This window comes from Daphnia magna, linkage group LG1 (assembly GCF_020631705.1).
Source record: "Daphnia magna isolate NIES linkage group LG1, ASM2063170v1.1, whole genome shotgun sequence".
In the NCBI taxonomy this organism is placed as follows: Eukaryota; Metazoa; Arthropoda; class Branchiopoda; order Diplostraca; family Daphniidae; genus Daphnia; species Daphnia magna.
The window spans coordinates 2,032,623-2,052,748 of NC_059182.1; the positions used below are offsets into that span (position 1 = coordinate 2,032,623).

The 20,126-nt window shown below is 40.9% G+C and overlaps 2 protein-coding genes and 1 long non-coding RNA gene across 5 annotated transcripts; 2 read left to right on the forward strand and 1 right to left on the reverse strand.

The window, feature by feature from the left end:
• Positions 1-296: 296 nt before the first annotated feature.
• On the reverse strand, positions 297-16,926 carry LOC116936585. 3 transcript variants are annotated; one of them, XM_045178741.1, is made up of 20 exons: positions 16,784-16,926; positions 16,482-16,704; positions 16,309-16,402; positions 15,863-16,225; positions 15,463-15,797; positions 8,450-8,651; positions 8,238-8,387; positions 7,629-7,722; positions 7,239-7,442; positions 6,749-7,060; positions 6,446-6,524; positions 4,387-4,558; positions 4,047-4,222; positions 3,582-3,803; positions 3,256-3,416; positions 2,090-2,233; positions 1,792-1,979; positions 1,406-1,719; positions 913-1,302; positions 297-812 (listed from the first exon to the last, which is right to left on the reverse strand). In XM_045178741.1, exons 11-20 carry the CDS (start codon positions 6,495-6,497, stop codon positions 700-702), a joined length of 1,932 nt encoding a protein of 643 aa, XP_045034676.1. In that variant the 5' UTR covers positions 6,498-6,524; positions 6,749-7,060; positions 7,239-7,442; positions 7,629-7,722; positions 8,238-8,387; positions 8,450-8,651; positions 15,463-15,797; positions 15,863-16,225; positions 16,309-16,402; positions 16,482-16,704; positions 16,784-16,926; the 3' UTR covers positions 297-699. The 3 variants fall into 3 exon arrangements, with proteins under 3 accessions (XP_045034676.1, XP_045034674.1, XP_045034670.1); XM_045178739.1 differs by having other exon boundaries at positions 6,446-7,060; positions 8,238-8,398; positions 8,463-8,651; XM_045178735.1 differs by lacking the exon at positions 7,629-7,722 and having other exon boundaries at positions 6,446-7,060.
• On the forward strand, positions 5,632-6,653 carry LOC116936593. The gene is made up of 2 exons (XR_006651037.1): positions 5,632-5,782; positions 5,884-6,653. It is a non-coding gene; the product is annotated as an uncharacterized LOC116936593 (long non-coding RNA).
• On the forward strand, positions 16,560-20,097 carry LOC116936584. The gene is made up of 7 exons (XM_032943774.2): positions 16,560-16,694; positions 16,887-17,180; positions 17,795-17,867; positions 17,955-18,202; positions 18,261-18,476; positions 18,555-18,746; positions 18,842-20,097. The coding sequence occupies exons 1-7, from the start codon at positions 16,647-16,649 to the stop codon at positions 19,787-19,789; spliced, it is 2,019 nt and encodes a 672-aa protein (XP_032799665.2). The 5' UTR covers positions 16,560-16,646; the 3' UTR covers positions 19,790-20,097.
• Positions 20,098-20,126: the final 29 nt, after the last annotated feature.

A 20,126-nucleotide genomic window follows, 5' to 3' on the forward strand; every position in this document is an offset into this window, starting at 1 on the left:
GATGTCGTTTTTTGCCGATTTTGACAAAAGTGGGAAGGCTATACCCTTCCCACTTTTTCATTTTTGGCCAAATTTCAAATTTTGCTTAAAATACATGATTTCGATTCAGAGTTGAATGAAAATCATGGAAACCAAGTTTATTTTCTCACTGGTCTTATAGTTTTATAGCTAAACGTAAAAAAAAAAAAAAAAAAGATGAAGTTTTTGCGCTAACACCTAAAAGCACTTGGTTTTCGTTTCTTTAAAAAATGGCTGGTAAATCTTCGCAATAATTGAATGAAATATTTCAAACGTTGTTTACGATTTTTCTCGGTTGTATTTGACATTCAATATGATACAATCGAAAAAGTATGTTGTAACAACGCGTTTCGATTATTCAGAAAAAGGCCTAAAACGGCGTTACTTTTTGCATGCATTTTTGCCTGTTATTGTTTCACAAGACGAATCACAAAAAAAGGAAAACGGTCCACTTTCTTCAACGGTACATACAATTCGACAAACGACATTTGCAATACTTGTATCAATGGTACCCGTTAATCAGCTTTATATGGAGAATTTTGTAATATTTGTTTTTATACAGTCCCGTTATAGACTTTGAGTGGGAAATTATCGCTCTACGTTTCACTCTGATAATCTTTATTTACAACAGATTTACACCACTGTGGAGGGGGCCTTCCCACAGACACTATAACAGCAAAATCAATAGAACCGCGAGCCCGTTATTCGATCGAGTAGTTGAACCGCCACGAAAGCCATCAGCAACATCGAAGAGGAAAAAACATTTCTGTACCCTGATGATCCCATTGGTGAATCTATTGATTTATAAGAAGAAAAATAAAACGAACTTTAAAATTTGCTTCGTCCATAAAAAAACAAAAAAACAAAAAAACATAACAGGCATTAAAAAATTACCTGTGACGGGTTTCCACGTTTTGATTGTTGTGGGTTGAATGCCGTTGTGCGGCGGTAGAGATGAGGCCGGCCTGTGAACACCGTTCGAGTCGACAACAGATGGATGCATGTTGGTGTTGAAGTTGGTCGTTGACGTGGCCGCTGTAGCGATGGCGTTTGGTTTTGCCGAAGGCCTTGGCGTGTAACAAGTGGCTTGACGAGTGACTTTCATGCCGAGGCGAAGAGGTTCAACGTCACGTTGGCAATGCTCGCCGGCCTCTTTAATAAAGAGCTCGCCATCGTTGATGATGACACCGACAAAGCATTCGTAACCTAAGACGTCGCGACGCTCAGTGTACGTATAAGTCAGGTCACGATCGGTGAATTTGCCTAAGCAACGATATTCGCGTTCTGAAATGGTGCAAAGGAGAAACATTTTGTTTTATCCATTGACAATTGTTGCGGCTGGAACATCGCTATGGAATCAACGCGAAATTGACAAATGTCGTCGTACCTTCATAGACTTCGCTGAGATTGTGGCAATTGGAGACGCTGTAAAACATGCGCTGAGGATTGCGGCAATCCGAATACAATTTGGCACAAAGTCCAACAGCGTCAGGGATCACGCCCGTGTATTCTCCGGAAATGGGGCACGCCTCCTCAGAGAAGACTGTGATTCTTCCTTGAGTGACCCACGTCTCCTGCGGGAATTTCTCGTTCTGACACAGACTTTGATTGTACGACGTCGATGTCTCGGCTCCCAATTGAAACTCCATGACGTTGACGCCTCGTTTCTCCACCGTCAGGCAGGTATAGAAATCATCTCCACTATGGCAACAAAAACAAACCCATTAAACCAATTGAACTTTAAAGGAAATTGTTTTGTTTTTAAAACAATACCATTGAGTCCGAGCGTAGACGACGAACCTGCCCTGATCGTCAGGCAAAGTTTTATCATCCACCATACATTTGAGAGTGTAGGTCTTGAAGTTGCGCAAGTCCTTGTAGATGAGCGTGTCGTCTTCGACGTAGGCATCCTGCCATTGGCCATGAGCCCATGAAGGGAAACGGCAAGAACTGGTGCTCACCTATGAATAATAAGCAAAAGAAAACGTTCATAACTTTGAAACAAAACATCCCACGTCATCTTTCCTGCACGATGAATGTTGTACTGTATGTTATTGTCTTGATCAATTACCTCGAATGGTAATGGCGGTGGGGCTATGCTGGTCAGTACCAGGGTTTCATAACCCTCTTTGGGGCTCCTGAGGTCATTGGTGCACGTCGAATCACTGGATAGCGCCACGTACATTTTGCTCGTTTCCGGATCCTCCTTGTACAGCTGTAATCATTTTTTTTTTTTTTTAAAGAAAAAATAAAAATAAAAAGAAACGATAAAAGAGGCGCCACTTGTTTACATTCAAGTCTCGCTTGACAAGTCCAGTTCCATTACGTGTGCAACACGTAGTTGAAACCGATGGAAATACGCCTATTTGACCAAGAGAAGAGAAAGCAGACAAAAATTGGGGGGAGGGGGGAGGCAAACATTTTCTTCCTTTTTTTTTTTTTTTTTTAACTCGGCGGAAGTGGAAAACAATGGGCTCTTTACTGTCTTTTTCTTCTTTTGTTTAAGGTTTCTTTTTATTTTGTTATTTAAACTTTTTAGTTTCGTAGCGGCCTTACGCGTTGCAGTAGACATGAAGTAGGATTAAATGACTGAGATATGATTGGGTTTGACAAAGAACCAATTTCATTATCCGAATCACCTGTTTGGAATTCCAGATTCGATCCGCACTCTACCGCCCCGCCCTTCATAGACATTTTTGTGTTTCTTTCTTTTTCACAATAAAGGCATTCATAATGGGCTGTGTCCCAACTCACACGACCACAGAGAGGATGTGCGTTACCCACTATTTTTCTGAAAATGATAATTTTTTTTTTCTTCTTCTATCCTGTCCTGTTCTCTTTGAAAAAAAAACTATCCCACAATGTATTTCTTTTTTATTTTCTCGGCCGGGTTAGGGGGGGAAATAAACGACGACCATTCACGGTAAGTCGCCATCACAGTGACGAATGGGGTTGGATTTCACATGACCTGGTCATTCTGTTGTTGTTTGGGTGCCCCTGTTTTCGTTATTTTGGGTCAAAATTACACGTCACGTTACGAAAGAAAAAAAAAAAATGATTCCTTTTCAGAAAACAAAACAAAAAAAGGAGAATTGCGCCGCCTCATTTCCGCTATAGTTTCAGTTGAAAAGACGGGAAATTTGAAAAATGTCGAATAGACGAACACACGATCAAGAGCGACCACAGTGGGGGAAGAAAGAAACAAAAAAAAAAAACGGGGCATAAAATAACACGTACCGCACAACGATAACGGGGTCGGCGTTCGGCGCCGTTAATAATCCCAACGCCGCCAGCCGTCGTCAACGTCGTTGTTGACTGCGAGTCCTGGACGTCCAACAGGGCCATGTAACGTTCACCGTTGTGACCAATCCAATCACCGAGGCATTGAAAGTTGATTTCTAAAAGAAGAAAGGAAGAAAAAAAAAAAGTAAGAAATGTCAAATGATAAAGAAGAGGGGTTTAAGTAATCAAAAAAAAATTTTTCCATTTTTTTTTAAGGGAAAGAAAAACAAAAAAAAAAAAGTGAAATTTCTAAATTTGATTGGCTACTAAAAATGTCTTACCGAGTTCGCCAAAGGAGCAACGCTTGAATCGAAGTCCCAGTCCGAAACCGTACGGACAATTGGAGAGCTCCGAGACGGGCTCTTGGCATCCGCTGACATTTTCGGCCACAGTCACGTGATCATCGGCCAGGCCGTCGTTGACGGAATAAGTGAAAACAAATCGACCGTTAACCGGGCAATATTCTTGAGCAACGACTGGATCGCCGGTCAATTCTTTCGTCTCTGCAAGGCAAGAAAGCAACAAAAAGAAAATGAAGAATCAAATTAATAAATGAAACGATGACGACATCGAGACGGGAAATGGCATTATGTAAAATAAAGTACTACATATGCAAACGGAAGAAGTTGTCGACTAAAGGTGGAGGGGATGCCAGAACAAAAGATAGCACGCACACACACAACACACACACATAACTCCCACGCGCAGACAGAAAAAGTGGGGGAGGGCTATGTAGAACAACTCACTGTAAAGCATGATTTCTCGCGATTTGCCCGTAGCGATGCTTTCGTCCGTCGGGCAGGTGGCCATGGCCGCCTCCTCAGTCGTGTAGCATTTATCGAGTCCCTCCGTGTGGATCTGGACGACGTTGAGCGAACGTAAAGTCAGTTCGAAGCAGCGGATGCAATTAGTACCGCCAGTCCTTAAATTTTCAAATTCATTCGTCAGTAAATAGAAAGAAATGAATTTAAACTTTTGCAACGTGTGATTCCTGTCGACATTTCTTTCGTCTTTTCGACACACGGAATCAAAATTATTTGTTTTTCTTTTGTTTGTTTTTTAATTTGAAATGTTTTCATTGTTTACCTGTCCATGAGAATGACACGATTGCCAAATCGTCGGTGACACACACCCCAAACTGGAATGGATTCCGGCAGGATGCTGATGGGCGCGTACTGGAGGTTGACGCCACCACGAGACGACGATTGCGTCATGTACTCGCCTTGGAATTCGGCCGGAAAGAAACACATTCCCAATCCTGATAGGAAAAATAAAAAATTGAAATAAACGTTATTTCATTACGAATAATAACAATAAAAAAAAAAAAAAAAAGAAATTAAGACAACAACAAAAAACCAACTTCTTTTCACTCGTAATTCGCTTGAGAAAACAGTACGTAATAACAGTGGCGAATAACGGTCGTATTGATTTCCACACGACACTCGCACACAATTCGGTGGGAAATAATAATAACAATTATAATTAAATAACAATAAGATTTTTTTTTTGTACGAGCGCCAATTTCAATTAAACAAACAAAACACACACACAAAAAAAGAGGAATTTCCATGAAAAGCCCTTCCGAAAACTAAAATAAATAAGAAGTGGGATATCGACGTGAGAAATGCGTTCTGTGCGGTCGTGAGCGATTGTCACCAGGTGCTTGGCTGTGGTGTAACAAGTTGGGATAGGAAAAATTATTTTTAAAAATTAAAAAACAAAAAATAAGAAAGAAAGAAAAGAAAACGAAGCAACGCATGAGTAGGTGATGCGAAGAGGAAGTTGATCGCACCCAGCACCTGCCACTTTGGTTTTACCTATCGCAACACATTTTCGAGCATAGCCAAACAACAAACACCAACAATTGTGCTCTAAAAAAAAAACCCAACTCCTCCTTATCAATCGATTGAGCTCAATTTGATCCTGTGACAATGTTCTTGATTGTTTTTTTCCATACCCCCCCTCCCCCAGTTATAGAATCTTCTCTTGTAAGGGGGGAGACAAGGATGGAAAGACATAAGTAAATGTCTTGTTTTGTTCTCCTATCCTTCTTGGCTGGTGACCCATCAGAAACGTCAACAACATATTTACAGGTCTGCTGCTAGTCTATACATTTTGTTCATGTACACAACAATCAGACAGAGAGAGAAGAAAAAAGACAACACAAGTGCCCCGAAGCAGACCCCAATTCTGTTTCCCTTCGACTTTTTTTTTTTATTTTTTATTCTTTTCATTTTCCTCGTCTTACTTTTTACTGGACGATGCCGCCAAAAGAACGGGGAGGAGAAAAAGTCCACACACACACACACACACACGTTTACAACAGAGAGGCCCAGCACTAGGAATATTACCTTGGAACATACACACGAAGGAGGGTCATTGATTCCTATAGTCTATTTGGTCGTTCGTTTTCTTTAGTGTCTCGTCCGGAAGGAAAAGAGAGAACAAAAACTGTGCAGTAGCAAATGAAAGCAGACAGCAGGTGAATGTTCTTTTGTTTTCGTTTCAGATTTCGTTTGAAGTTCAAAACTTGAAACTCATCAACTTTTTTGTTTTTGGTTATTTTTTTTTAACTCAACGAAGTTAACGAAGAGGTACTATCCAATGTCGGCCACCCACATCTGCTGTTACTTCACAGCTGATCTAAATTTATCTACTCCTTTTGCTTTCCCCCTTTTGGAACCAAAAAGGTTGGCGGCAGGCATGCAATCAGGGCTCGAAAAGTTTTGGGTAATCCAGTTTCTATGTGTGTGTGTGTGTGTGGGGCGGTGTCTCTAGAGTTTCACCCTCCTTTTTCTTTGGAAAAGCCACAAGGAACGAATAGAAGGAATTCCTAAGTTGAAAAGAAAGAAGATCGTGACTCCCGTGGCCCGCGACCTTTGACACTATCCGGTTTGACTTAATAGACCGCGAGCAATAAAAGTTTGGAAACGAAAAGAAGAAGAAACGAGTAGTCAAATTGGGAATAAGAAGCCCAAAAGACTTTTGACAAGGAATGCTAATCGCTCTATTTTTGGCTTCACCTCATATCGTTTTCTACTTGTTTCTTTCGTCTTGTTTTTTTTAGCAACTTAATCTGACGAACACGATCCTTTTTTATGAATAACGAAACCCTTTTAAATCAAATGAATTGATCAAAACTCACCTGGAGTCACGATGAAAGCCAACAGGGACAAGACGGCAATTAATCCAGCCATGTCGACGATGCTACGATCCAAATGTCACTGTGATCAAACGATTTGTCGTCTGCTGATTAGTCGTCTGCTTTGACCAAAATTTGCAACCAAATTAAAAAAACAAAACAAAACAAAGTGTTTCTTGTGTTTTGAAAAACAAAACAAAAACCACCAAATCAACGAGAGAACTTGAATCACTTGTGCTTTAGATCAAGAGTTAACGCGGAGCAGAGCAAGATAAACAAAAATGTGCGGCCTGTCAGAGCCGTTACCGACTTATGAATGAGCTCACTCGGCTCGCGTCGCTTAGACTGAACTGGCGAGGACCGTACGGCAGTCGCAGTAAATAGTACGGTGACTATAGATGGTGTGGTGTAGTCCCCCTTTTTTTTTTCTTTTCAGTTCGGGCTCTCCTGCTGGCTGCTCGCTGCTTGCCGAGTAGTTTTTGATGGTGTCGAAGAGCCCTCCCACCCACTTCCGAAGCAGATGGACTCGCCTCGAGGGCTCCGCGGTTCCACCGTGCTCACGGCCCCCTTTTTATTTTTCTTCTTCCGCCTCAGCTTCTATTCCTGTTCCTCTTGCGCCTAGAAAAAAATTTTTTTTTTTAAGACAAGAGAAAATTAGAAAAAAAAAGGGAGTCTTAGGGAATCGTAAAAATAGAAATAAAAGACAACAAATAAAAAAAAAAGGGGGAAATAATAAGGCAAAGGCCCCTTTCCGAACTTGTTGATGGTTCTCTCTGCGTGTGTTGATCCTCTCTACCTTCTGCAGTAGTATATATTATATTGCCCCGGTGGTTTGATGCTCCTACACTCCCCCCCCCCACTCTCCATTCGATTGATTTCTTGTGTAACAACAGCAGCAGGAGCAGGGGTTAATTGAGCGAGTTCAAGGCAGTCGTAACGATACTGGTTTGGGTCGGCTCCTGGATTACCATCATCATCATCATCTCACGATATCTGCAAGCTGAAAAAAAAAAGTTTAAATGAATCTTCTTAATCCACAAAATATACCGTCAGCTTAATGATGCCCCCCCCTTTTTTTCTGTCTTACAAAAAGAGTCGTAAAAACGATTGGGAATACCCTGAAATTTTGTCTTTGCAAAAATACTGGATAAAACAAAGAGTTAAATAACAAATGGAACTCAAATACCGTAGTCAGAGAAATCATTAAAAATGGGGTAGACAGTTCTGCCAAACTCCATTAGCTTGTGGTCCGACCTTTCTCCCTACCGCCTCCTTTCAATCTATAAAAAAAATGTTATTTCTTTCTTTTTCCTGTCAATAAAAAAAGAGAGAGAGAGACAGAGAGAGAAAAAAGAGATATCCTTAAGTACTCTGCTGAGGAATTATTGCAATCGAATGGAGACGAAAGAAGCTTAAAACGTATGCGAGTCCCCCCATTAGCGAAAAGAAAACTAGTCGTGAAAAAAAAGAAGATGAGATTGAAGAAAATCCTTTCTTTCATTTCCCTTTTGGCCAAGTGCCTCTACACTGCGTGTCTCTTATAATTACGTGCGCATAAACGGATAGGGAAATGAGGCAGAAGCCCAAAACCTCTAGAGCTCATTGATGTTAATGATCTCATTAAAAAAAAAAGGGGGAGCCACTAAAAATAAAAAAAAAAGGTAAAACTGGAGAAAAAGCCTGTCAAGTTTTGTCATGGCGTTGTCATCGAATCCACTAGGGCAAAAATTGAAAAAAAAAGAGCTGGAAATTCAAATGTGACCATTGGCTAAAAGAATTTAAAAAAAACACAAACCTTTGGGTTGGCTAGTCCAGTTCTTTGTGCTGGCCAGAAAAAAAAGAGAAAGAAATGGAGATTTCTTTTTGTCCTCATAAGCTTGTCTCTCTTCATGAAAATGAGAAAATGTTCCACCACAAGGCTCAGCTCGAGGAGGGAGGAGAACCACTAAAAAGCACCTGACCATCAAGAACCGGAAGTCGGATTAATATGTGTGTGTGTGTATGTACCTTTAAAATTTACTTCTTTCTTGCTTCTATTTCTTGTTGGGGCAGGAAGAAGAAGAAGAAGGAGGAGGAACAAACCATTTCCATCGTCCCCTCCGAAAGGAAATTAACTTTGCGGGACGTCACGATTGACCGACTAGTGGTTTCTTCTCTCCGCTTTCGTCTAGGCGCCTCTTTCAATGTTTGTTTTTTTTTTCTTTCTCTCCTATAAACAAAAATTATAACAAAAAAAAAGGCGACTTATTAAAAAATAAAAAATTGTTTTGGAATTAGTTTAGTACGTGAGTTGCATGCGAATTTTTTTTTTTTCAAATGATGTCGGTAAAACAAAGTGGAACGTCGGCAATGTTTAGATGTCTGGAACGTCGTGATTTATAGCAAGACACAACGTCAAAACATTAAACGGTGAAACTGTTGCTATCCAAAATGGAGAGAGAGAGAAAAGAAAAAGGGGGGGAATGTCAAATGAATGAATTATAATAACAGCGGTAGAAACATTTCATTTTGTTTGATTGACGCAAAATGAAAACCGAGGGAAAGTTCGTTTTAATCAGCTCACGTTATTCTACTTGCAACTAAGGGATAGTGGATTTTAAAAAAATATATATATACGTATATATACACACATCGAATAGCATCAAATGTCCAAACATTATCCTGGAAAAAATGGGAAGAAAAGAAAAAGAGGAACAAGAAGAATGAGATTCCGGTTTCGAGTTCTTTTCAGATAAACTACACCAACGCAGACAGAGAAGAAAAAGATATCTTGCCATTAATCGAGCAGAAACTGGAACTGGCCAGTTCAGACATTTTTCTTTCTCTTTCTCATGGGAACTGATTGGAAATTCGAGTCAAGACTCCGTTAGCTCTCATTTTTTTTTCGGGGCTTTAACAAATGATGACCAGTGTCAAACTACTGTATCCCCCATACTGACTAAACCACCATCACCTTCTTCCTCATTTTAACGATCCTTCCGCATGTTGGATGTTTCCGAAAAAAATAAAAAAATAAAACAAAGGCCAAGATGCACCGAGAACAAACCAATAGGGTCTTCAATATTCGTAAACGGGCCCCGTTGCGGAGGCACTAATGCGAAGAGGACGTGAGAAGTCCGACGACGCTTTTCTTCTTCCACCCCCCACTTGTTTTCATCACGATCTTCATTTTTAATTTTGTTCTTCTCTCTTTTTTTTTCTCCTCCGAAACCACTAAACCACCCAAAAAAAAAAAGAGGGTCCGGCTTCAAGTACGTATGTGTTTAATAGTCCGTGCATTTTTTGGGGGTGGGGGATGGGAGGAGGAGTGAGAAAAAGGAGCCCCTCAGCGGAACCGCCCGCATCCGCACCGCCTCCGGTTCTTCTTCGATTCCTTTTTTTTTTTTTCGTTCTTCTTCTGACTGGATTTTTCATTTTTTTTTTTTTTGCTTCCAAATAACGTATGTGTGTAGCCCATTTCCTCTTTTGATCGTTTCCCCCTTCTTTTCTTTTACAGACCGTTGTCCTATTCTTCTTCTTTCTTCTTCAGAGGTAATCGTCGTTCATGTTCCGCTCACGGCGGGCGCCCTCGTAATATTAAAAAAAATAAAACAGAGAAGTGGGGTTCCTATTTTGTCCGACATTTAAATTCTTCGCTTTCTTTTCACATCTTTTTGTTTTTTTTTAAAGAGACAAAAGAATCCACACAATTTTTTCAGAAAAATCAAATCTCGAGATTTTAATTTTTTTTTTTTTTAATTCTTTGTCCTTATTCGTCCATTGACAAAATAAGACCACCGACAAAGAGAATCCGGCAGTGTGCCACAGCCCACCCCACGAGACCCATTCAAACAGTTGAGCGAGATTGAATTGCTGAAATTTTCAACCACGTTCAAAACAAAATTGAACGATTTGAAATGTGATCTGTTGTCAAGCGGGTGCTAGTCATTTCCTCACTGAATAGTGACACGGTTTGCATCTCTACATCTGCGCGTTTCGTGAATGGAGGGAACGGGAGAGGGAAAAGGGCGGCCAATTTGAATGAATCGAGCCAAACAAGTCGTGCCGATGCGATCAGCACGCGATAACGATACAACTTGCACGTCTTGTCTAAGAAAATAGCAACAACAACAAGTTAAAAAAACAAAACAAAACAAAGAACAAAGAGAGTAGTTGGCGGACGTATTTGTTTCCGCGTGACCGGTAATGGCACACACGATTTCCTTTTCAAAACAAACGATCAAAGTTCGAAGGCGTGCGGTGAGCGCACCTCTCAATTTCTTCACAGCCCCCGCGAATATACCGTTAACAAACAAAACAGACGTACATTTTTAATATACAACATCATCTAACAATGCAAAGGGGCGTGTACACACACACACACACACAATTTTTCTAAATATAATATCCACCATCTTCTACGAGAAAAATTGGAATATTATACGTCTGGCCCCCGCTTTCTCTCTCTCTCTCTCTTTGTGCAGTAGAAATAAACCAGATGGTTGACAACCGACTCAACGTCCCTCTCTTTTTTTTTTTTTGTTGCTTTGGCTTCGACATCTGCCCCCCCCGTCCAATATACATATCAAGTTGTTGGATATTTTTAAAGGTGGTTCGGCACAGTCTATTCCTTCTTCTGTATGCACGCGCTACTAGGGGTGGGGACAAACGTATCCCCCCAAAAAGAATAAAAATTTGAACAATAAGGTCGAAAAACGCTGTCACCTGGGTGTTTAAGTTGGACACGGAGTGCAAGAAAAGGACCGTGATGTTTACGACAGTTTCATCTGCAATTCGAAATACAACAATTGCCGTAAGCTTTTGTGGAAAATAGCAGTAAATTACATTGAAATGTCTATTGCATAATGACGTATCACGATTCGGAAGAAAACGGAAAGAATTTTTTACAAGAATTGTTTCCCTTTTTCTGTTTTGGTCAGTTGACTTCTGTGTCGCAATATTCCCCGTAAAAAAAAAACACAAACTACTTAGTTGGCTGCTGACTAAGACTTGCGCAATTTTCCCGAGGTGTATAATAGATGTCTTTAAAAAAAGAAGAAGAAGAAGAAGAAAAGAATGGAGCGCTTGTTTTCTTGGAGGCCGTGCCACTTGGCCGTCGTGTTCTTCACGCTTGATGGACTCGGCAATGACACGACGGGCTGCTGTCCTGTGTCCGATCCGGCCCAGCGGAACGCTTTTTCTCACGTGCTGTGCCTTCTCTCTCTCTCTTCTCTTCTCTTTCCACAATCTATCTTAAACACTTCTTCCCGTCCGTGTTCCTACACACCGCCTCCGCTTATTTCCAAGGGCTTTTAACATCACAAACAACACGGAACGGTAAAAGAAAACATTATGATTTCCCACCGCACTATCGGCCGCATAGTGCGCTATGTATCCGGTTGGGGAAAAAAAAAAATTTTAATAAAAAGGGATTCGGTAGACCCGAAGAGTGCCGGCTCTGATGGACCTATGTTTGTTTCTATTCTCACTCTGCTGCCCCCCCCCCTCTCCGGATGAGAAAAAAAAATAAAAATGTGATTATGCATACAAAACTAAAATCTCTCCTCTTTGTTTTGGAGAGAGAGAGAAAGACACATTCCTGAAGCTTTTACACGAAACAAAAAAAAAAAGGATAGATACGTTTGTACACATAGCTGAAAGGTGAGAAAGTGAGCGGACCACGCTCAACTCCATTTCCGGTCGGCAAAAAAAAAAAGAGTCGAATATGTTTCATAATGCAAGACGCTTACACAGCGGCACGAACAAGTCGCTGCACCCAAAAAAAAAAAAAAGTCCATCACACCACCCCCACTATTTGGGATGGAAAAACATCACGTACAACACGGCGCCGGATGGGCGCATCCCTTTTCGAAATACGAGGGATATTGGGTAAAGTATTTTTCCTTCTTTTTTTGTTTTTGCGAATGGAAATCGGACCTTTTTCCTGCGTCTGATTGGGTTGCGTATAAAATGTCATCATCATTCACGAAGGGATCACGTCAGCGGAAGGAATGCGATCAAAGAAAGAAGAACGGCATTTTTATAACACTTCATTTTGTGTGTGTGTGTGTACACACGGCCACTTTGAATCGGTTTCTCTCGGTCGTGTCGGCTATTCTTCAAAAAAAAAATAAAATAAAAGATGCTGAAGATGTTTGAGAAACAGCCCCAAAGGGCTCTTTCACTAAGAGGCCACGATATGGAGCCGTGGGAAATGGCGGCTGTGTTATAGACGACATACAACTTTGACATATATTTCTCTACCAGTCAGGGGGGCACTATCATCATCATATCAACGATGATTTCAGTCATTTGCTGCAGTGGCATCTCTTTATTTCATTTTCAATTTCTTGTGCGTTAAAACAAACACACAGCAAGTAGAGAGTCAAGTTTGACGTCATTTACCACCACATCTTCCTCTTCTAGTTTGAAAAAAAAACAAACTGAGATGAGGGAGATGTTACCGACTATTACAACAACAACTAGTCTGCTGTGCACACAATAGAACTATCTTTTCTCCTTTGAAAGAAAGTTAGGCATGGCTGACGATGTTCGCCCTGTTTTTATTATATTTTTTAGAGGGGGAAATGCCCCGTGCTTTGCCATCCATTTGATGATGAATGGCCGCCCCATTCAACTACTCGGTTTATTTCTTAACTGCCTCCTCTTTTCTTTTTCGTAGTTCAAAAAAAAAAAAAAATGAGAGAAAAGAAAGTCGAGGAGTTCATTGATTTCAAAGTGTTTCGCATTTCTTCAGATTTTTTTTTTCTTTCTTTCTGAACTACATAAAGAGTAAAAAAATAAAATAAAATCTATTTGGGGCTGTTGATTATGTTTAAGTTTCTTTTATCTAAGAATCACTTCCAATAGAAAGATAAAGAAAAAAAACGGGGGGTACCACCTTTCCTACACTTCAACAAGCCCCCCTGCCTATCTGTTTCGAGTTGGATGATGGAGGAGGAGCTAAATGGCAGCTGAAAACAGAAGGTCAGCGTACAACATATTTCCTCGTCTTCTTCGTCTAAAGAGTCCAGCTCCATTCCTTGCCCCTCTCTTATATTCGACTGTTGTTGTCTGCTTTTAGATATATATACCTGCAATCCGATAGCCGCCATCCGGCCAGCCCACCCCGAGGCTCGCTTCGACCCCTTCCGATGGATGCGGAGTTTTTGGCTGGCCTTTAAAGAAACACATTCCTCAAGTCCATTTTTTTTTTCGAACCATTGGGAAATGAAAAATAAATACATTTCCATCGTTATTTCGAATTCAACTGCTATGCTCAGCCACATGTAATTGCACGGCGATCCATTTAAAATTAAAAATAAAATACAGTACCATGTCATTTCTTTCCGAGCCTATAAACTATGCGCACCTACCGCTGCTAGCCGCTGATTGGACAAGGGGTTTTCTTTCATTTGTTGGATGCAGGGGGAAAAAAACAGAAACTGACGGCGATAAGCGAAAGGGTCCACATCTTCACCCCTTTTAAGAGTAAACTCAATTAATCCGAGCCAAAAGAGTTTTGGGAGCTTTAGTTGTGTAACGAGTTCAGGTAGATTTTATTTTTTATTTCCTCGAGTTCTTTCCACGAATCGTCGAGGGTAGAAGATGAGGAGGAAGAAAATCTTGTTTTTTTATGACGTTTAATAAGACGACATGGAATTTTTACTATAGTTGTAATCATTCCACACGGGCAATGAATGGATGATTCCCCCATCACGACAAGATTTTCTCCCCCCCCCCTTTTTTTTTTTTTTTATTTTACAGTAGAAAATAAAATACAATAAAATAAAATGGAGGAAAAAAAAAGAAATAAAAGAAGATCAACGTTTAAATCGTTTTCATCTGCTTAAGCGATCATCCGCGACGCGAGAAAAAGATGGCCCAGTCCCGATAAGGCTCTCTTTTCCTATTCCCTTTCTTATCACGATGAACGAACCCCCAAAAAAAAAAAACTGTTTACTCTTCTTCCTCCTCCTCCCCCCCCCCTAAAGAAAAACAACAAACAGAAGGAAAAAAAAAATAAAAGTTGAAAAAAAAAAGAGGAGAGAGACCACACAAAAAACAGGTCGCAGCATCTTTTCTAGCAACAAACACCTGGAACCTGTATTTGCTACCACCAGGTATGGTGCACTAGTAATTTTTACTGTGTTAGGAGAAGGGGGGGGGCGAATAAAAGCCTATTGATAACTGCCGAGGAAAAACGGAATAAAAACACCTATACACAAGGCACACACACAAAAATAGACTCTAGGCTCTATAATTCTCGTAGCATTTTTTTTTTTTGGGGGGAGGCTGTCTGCTTTACTTTTGCAAAGGTAAACAATGATGTACAGTGGACTATATACTGCTGGGTAAAAATAGAATTGAGAGGCTTTTAGTGCACACATGAAAAGAGGATGAAAAAAATCCTAGAGCTATTTATCCGGAGAAATTGGATGAATAGTTTTAAGGAAAAAAAAAATCTCTGTTGTATACCTGGGATTTTCTATTCATTTTACCTTTTTTTTTTCCTTTCGTTTCGTCTGTCGCGCACATTGAAGAAAGAAAAAAGGGCTAACGTTTTCCTATTTTGTGTGTATGTTGAATAGTGTAGACATTATTTTCAGGGCTTGACAAAAATATCCTTGTTCGTCTGAGGGTACATCGTCCTCTGCGTACTACAAAGTGCCGAAAACATTCCCGTATTATTATTATTTTTAATTCATCCGCAAAACGTTTAAAAGACGGGCGTTGCCTAGTTACTAAATAATAACGACGCCGAATGGAATGATTCGGATGGCATTCATCATTTTCCGATTCATAATTGCAGAGACCTACCACAAATCAACTTGGAAATCCGATTCTGGAATGTCCCTTTCATTTGCCGAGTGATGATGCTCTTTTTATCCCAACAAACAACTAAATATCTTTTGTCATCATTTCCCATTTTTGTGGGTAGGGGGTGGGAAAAAATGGAGTAGACGACGAACAGATTTAAAAAAATAAAATAATATCTGACCTTACAATTTAAGAAAGAAAATGTCCAATTTTTGACTTACTCATGGCTCGCGTGAAATCGATGTTGATGTGTCCGCGCTGGGGCCTTGCGTCCTCTTTGTCCGTGTCCATCCAGGTAGAAATAAGCGAGGAGAGGGGCGGAGAAGGTTAAGTAACACCATGAAGCGACTAATATAAGGGAGCTGCTGAGCTTGTGCTTTCATTGTCGGCCATTAAGGTGACAATGATGACGTTCAATCAATCGGCCATTGTACAGCTTAAGCCTTATAATATAAGCTCAACTGTATACAACTAAATCCTCCCCCTCGTTGGTGGTTCGTATCGCGCATGTTTTTCAGGTATATCTCTTTTGGAAAAGAACTGGAGCCGCAAAAACCTAAATAACATTAAAAGTGATTACGTTTTCCTCTTTTCATCGGGTCCTTTTTTTTTTTTTTATACTTTTTGCTATTGAATTGCTAGGAAATCTGACGTGCCTTTCTCAGTAGCACGTAGTGCGACGCTTTTCTCTTCCTCCGTCGTGGAACATTTTCCGTCTGAGAAAGCCGTGCCCTCTTCGTTTGTTGGTTTCATCCATTATTCTTTCTTTCTTTTGCTTTTCCCACCGCTTGTGTATTTGGGTACGCCGTCCGGTCGTGAGGATTTAACTCTGGTCAGGCTCCTCTTCATCCCTCGTCAATGTGTTCATGATGAACGAACTGGGGGGTTCCTGATCGATGAGAGGCAGAAACGGTGGTATTTACGGCATTCATCGCACGTTCTCTCCTGAGAACCCACCCGAGTTGTTCTCCCTATCCTCTTTCTCTTTGTTGACATGGAACATTCAATGAATGTTCTTAAAAACGATTTGAAATGTTAGATATGAAGGTAGGGAATATGATAAATACCCAAATATTCAGTCGAATTTGTCTCTAGTTAACAAATGTGTCTAGGCGGAATTTTTTACGTAGTTTGTCCAGCCTCCACTGTTTGGTTCCCACACTGTTCCAACATATTAAAAGGAATGAGAAAGAGATTTTTTGATTTTTTTAAATAAAATAAATGGTGTGTGTGTGTATACGTGCGTGTTTTGTTTGTTGCTCTCTCCTTAAAGCTCACATTCTAGCTGTCCAGCGCTGTCATTTGTCTTGCTTGACCAACGTTGCCCAGCAACAACAAGCCTGTTATTTGGTTGCCTTGTTTCCACACGGTGGCTGATGTCGGTGCCCACGCAAAGCAGACAACGATGGCCGCCAACCAGCAAGTCTCCTACACTTGCTGCTCCCCGTTAAAGGTATTTTTATCTTTAGAAACCGATCAAAATATCTTTTCTATAGTCTCCTCTACTAGCCCATTAATTTCAATTTTTTTTTTTTCCTTTACCTGAGTTTTTTTCTTCACAATTTGGCAGGTTGATGTTTTTTTTTTTTTTCGTTCTTTCTCCTGATAAATTCTTTCTCGCTCTTTCTGTATGTGACTTCAATAGAGGGAGAGCATTGTGCGGATGATGACTGTGAATCAGAAGAATGCCGGCAGTGGACAACAACGGCAGTCCGTTTCACTGGTGATGGTGTCGGCCAAAGGGCGCGTGGCCGTCTACGACATGTCCTTGAAGCTGGCCGCGGCTTTCACGCTTCGTCTCAGCTCCGCTCCAGTAGCCAGCATTAAGGCTCCATTATCAATTCCGTCGGCAGCGTCAAGAACGTCAGGCAGCAGCACAAGGCCCAATGCTACTACTTCTTCAACAGGCATCACTTACAATGCCGGTTCCAGTCAAAAGGTTTTTCTCTTTTTTTCTTCTTGAATCGACTTCAAAAGTCGAATTACAATGCGCATTCCATGGCCTTTGGTCCCAAAAACTTTTTTATTCTTTCTCTTCCATTCTGCCTTCTGCATTTCAACGTGCGAAAAGAATGTCATGATTTCTGAGCACAGTCCAGTAAACTTTGCGCATATAGGAGAGGAGCGGTGCAAAAATATTTTCAATCCTTCCGCTTCATCGCAGCTCTGCTATTTTTTTTTAAAGGGTATTATTAAAAAAAAAATGAAAAAAGGGAAACGAGCAGCGAACACCTGGGTCCTCTTGAAACATTGACTCTGTAGGACATAAGCTGCAGGAGCTTATGATATCTATCACACGAGGTTTTTCAATATGCGTCTCAAGAAGTTTAAGCTTAGGTATAGACCTATAAACACTTCACCCCTTTTCACACCGTCTATCGCAAGTGGTGGTCCAAATGGTGACAGCCAGCCAAATAAACTTTGCCACCTTGAGATATAAATGCGGCGTTCTTGAAATAAAAAAAAAAAAACTTCTTTCTTTGCGCCTCTGCATTGAAAACGAAAGGAGATTATGAAAATGTTTTTCTTTTTTTTTTTCATACCAAAAAAAAGATGCACTTGAACGGCTGGATCACAGACTGCATTCACATGGACGAATTCAGTTCCCTGGTGGTGGCATCAAGCGGTGAGGAAAGACATTTCTTACGCTTGCTAAATAAAATTGAATTTTTTGGGGGGAAAACGCGAGTATTTAATTGAAACAATTTTCTAGGGCGATGCCTTCATTTTTTTACTACCGTCGTGACTCCTTTTGTCGAGAGATTCCGGCTTGATGGAATGAAGGATATTCCGACGTCACTTGCTTACATGGCTCCGGCACCTGGAGCCATCCGAGCAGAGCCTTTGCTGGGTGTCGGCGACGACGGAGGTGATGTCTTCGTACTCCGCTTCTTAAAAGCTTCAACTTCTCTTTTCAAAAAACGAGAAGCGGATGGCGAGATTCAACATGTCTATTGGCGAGTACGATAATCTAAAATGATTGAAAATTATCAACTTATCTATCGTAACAATAAAACAGGAATTGCACCTGCAAGCCGGGATGGTAACGCTGTCCATCATGCCCGGTTGCCATGAAAGTCCTGTGTTACAGGTAGATTTAAAACCAACCATGTTACGTGTCGTCTCTTGCAGCAAGAGCTCTTCCAGGTCATTACTCATACGTCACTTGCGTCCCCAATCCGGAGGCATAGACAATCCAGTAACTATGCCGTCCGTGACTCTCCGTACGGGCCCGGTAAGTAGTGTGGTTCGTAAAAGGATTCCTGTTAAAAACCGAAAGTGTAAGAATGAAAAATTTTTCACTGGTATGTAGGGGATAACGTGCTTCGATTTTGACGACGAAAAGGGCTTAATCGTGACGGGCAGTACTGATGGCAAGATCCGCACGTGGAGTCCTACTCATTTGGCAAAGCCTTGGATGGTCTTGACTGGGCACGCCGCCACCATTGCGGCAGTTTGCTTGGTAAAACAATCCGATTTCCTATGGAGTCTCTCCGATCAGGCTGTAAGTACGAAGAAAGGAAATTGTTAGTCATAAAAAGTTATGCTGTTAGTTTTCTCGAAAAAAATGCTATTACACAGTTAATGTTATTACACCAGGAGCTGCGATACTGGGATCTTAATGATGGGAAATGCTTGAACACGATCCACTTGGCCTTCAGCACCGGAAACAGGGAAGATCGAGTTCAGTTCAGTTGTCAGAGGCCACTCCTTGCATCTGAGCGTGTGTTGTACGTCGCATGCGGTGATTCAGTAGCAAGCGTTCAGTTGAGCCAGTCCACACAGGACGGGCAAGGACCCCGGATAGTTGAGGCTCTGCTAGGCAGGACGAAAGAGGAAGAGTCTGAAGAAACCGGAATGGGGGCAGAGAGCAAAATTCCATATCGTTTTCGTGAAGGTCTCTTGGATTTCGGATATCATACAGAAGACGAGGTCTTCGACAAATTCATCACAAACTTGAAAAAGATCTTTGCAGAATCAGTCACTGCAACTGAGAGGCTGAAGGGAGTTGAAAAAGCTGGTGTTAAATCTTTGGTAAAATCATCAGGGGAAGAAATCGGGCCTGCATATGACTGGGAAGAGGAATTAGCCAAAGAGCCACCAACAGCTACGAAGCTTGTGCCTTTAAATCAGATAAAGCTGAAAGAGTTGGAAGGCAAAAAGTATATGAAAAAGCATGTCAAAGATGGAACTCCTTTCTGTGGTTTGAGGCTTCACGAGCCAAATCAAATTGAGCTTCCCAAGGGTCTGCCTGTGACAGGAAGGATGAAAAAGCATGGAATTAAATCTTTGTCCTCACTGAAAGAAGTAAGGGAAGCAAATTTTGACCTCTTCAGTGACCAGATGCTTAGCCTTTCATCAGCAAGGACTAGTCTTCTTAGTTCAGTTCTTTCATACTACAAAAAGAAGAGAATTGGTGACAAGGTCACGCCTGTTGGTGACAGCGATTTACTCATGGTGTCCACCAGATCTCAACAATCTAGTCGAAAATCAAGTGTATCCTCAAGTTTATCTCCTTATTCGTCGGGTGCCAGCATGGAAGAATAAGACAGAGCCCATCTGATGCAATAGCATACAGATGGAAAACATTTACATCAGTTCTTCCCTTTCAGTTTACTTTCCTACTGTCCGTTTTAACGACAAATGTAATCGTGAATGCAATCAATTTCAATGTATCTCTTTCCAACATTACTTTTTCGTTCTCTATTCCTTTTTTCGAACCAAAATGTTCGATAATTAGCATAGAAATGATGCGACATTGCCATATAATAACTTTGGACCAAACTTTTTTTGTGTGCAAAAGAAATGAAGTACCAAGTCAACCCGGTACCAAACAAATAAATGAAAAAAATATATATCAATTTTACTTTATACGACTAGAAAA

Bases quoted from the DNA above. Each gene is read 5' to 3' on its own strand.
- LOC116936584 (XM_032943774.2), top strand. From the start codon at position 16,647: ATGGCCGCCAACCAGCAAGTCTCCTACACTTGCTGCTCCCCGTTAAAG. The intron at 16,695-16,886 runs GTATTTTTATCT...TGACTTCAATAG, and splicing joins CTTGCTGCTCCCCGTTAAAG to AGGGAGAGCATTGTGCGGAT. The intron at 18,747-18,841 runs GTAAGTACGAAG...TTATTACACCAG, and splicing joins GGAGTCTCTCCGATCAGGCT to GAGCTGCGATACTGGGATCT.
- LOC116936585 (XM_045178739.1), bottom strand. From the start codon at position 6,497: ATGGCTGGATTAATTGCCGTCTTGTCCCTGTTGGCTTTCATCGTGACT. The intron at 3,804-4,046 runs GTGAGTTGTTCT...CTTGCCTTGCAG, and splicing joins GCGAGAAATCATGCTTTACA to AGACGAAAGAATTGACCGGC. The intron at 3,417-3,581 runs GTAAGACATTTT...TTCTTCTTTTAG, and splicing joins TTGCTCCTTTGGCGAACTCG to AAATCAACTTTCAATGCCTC.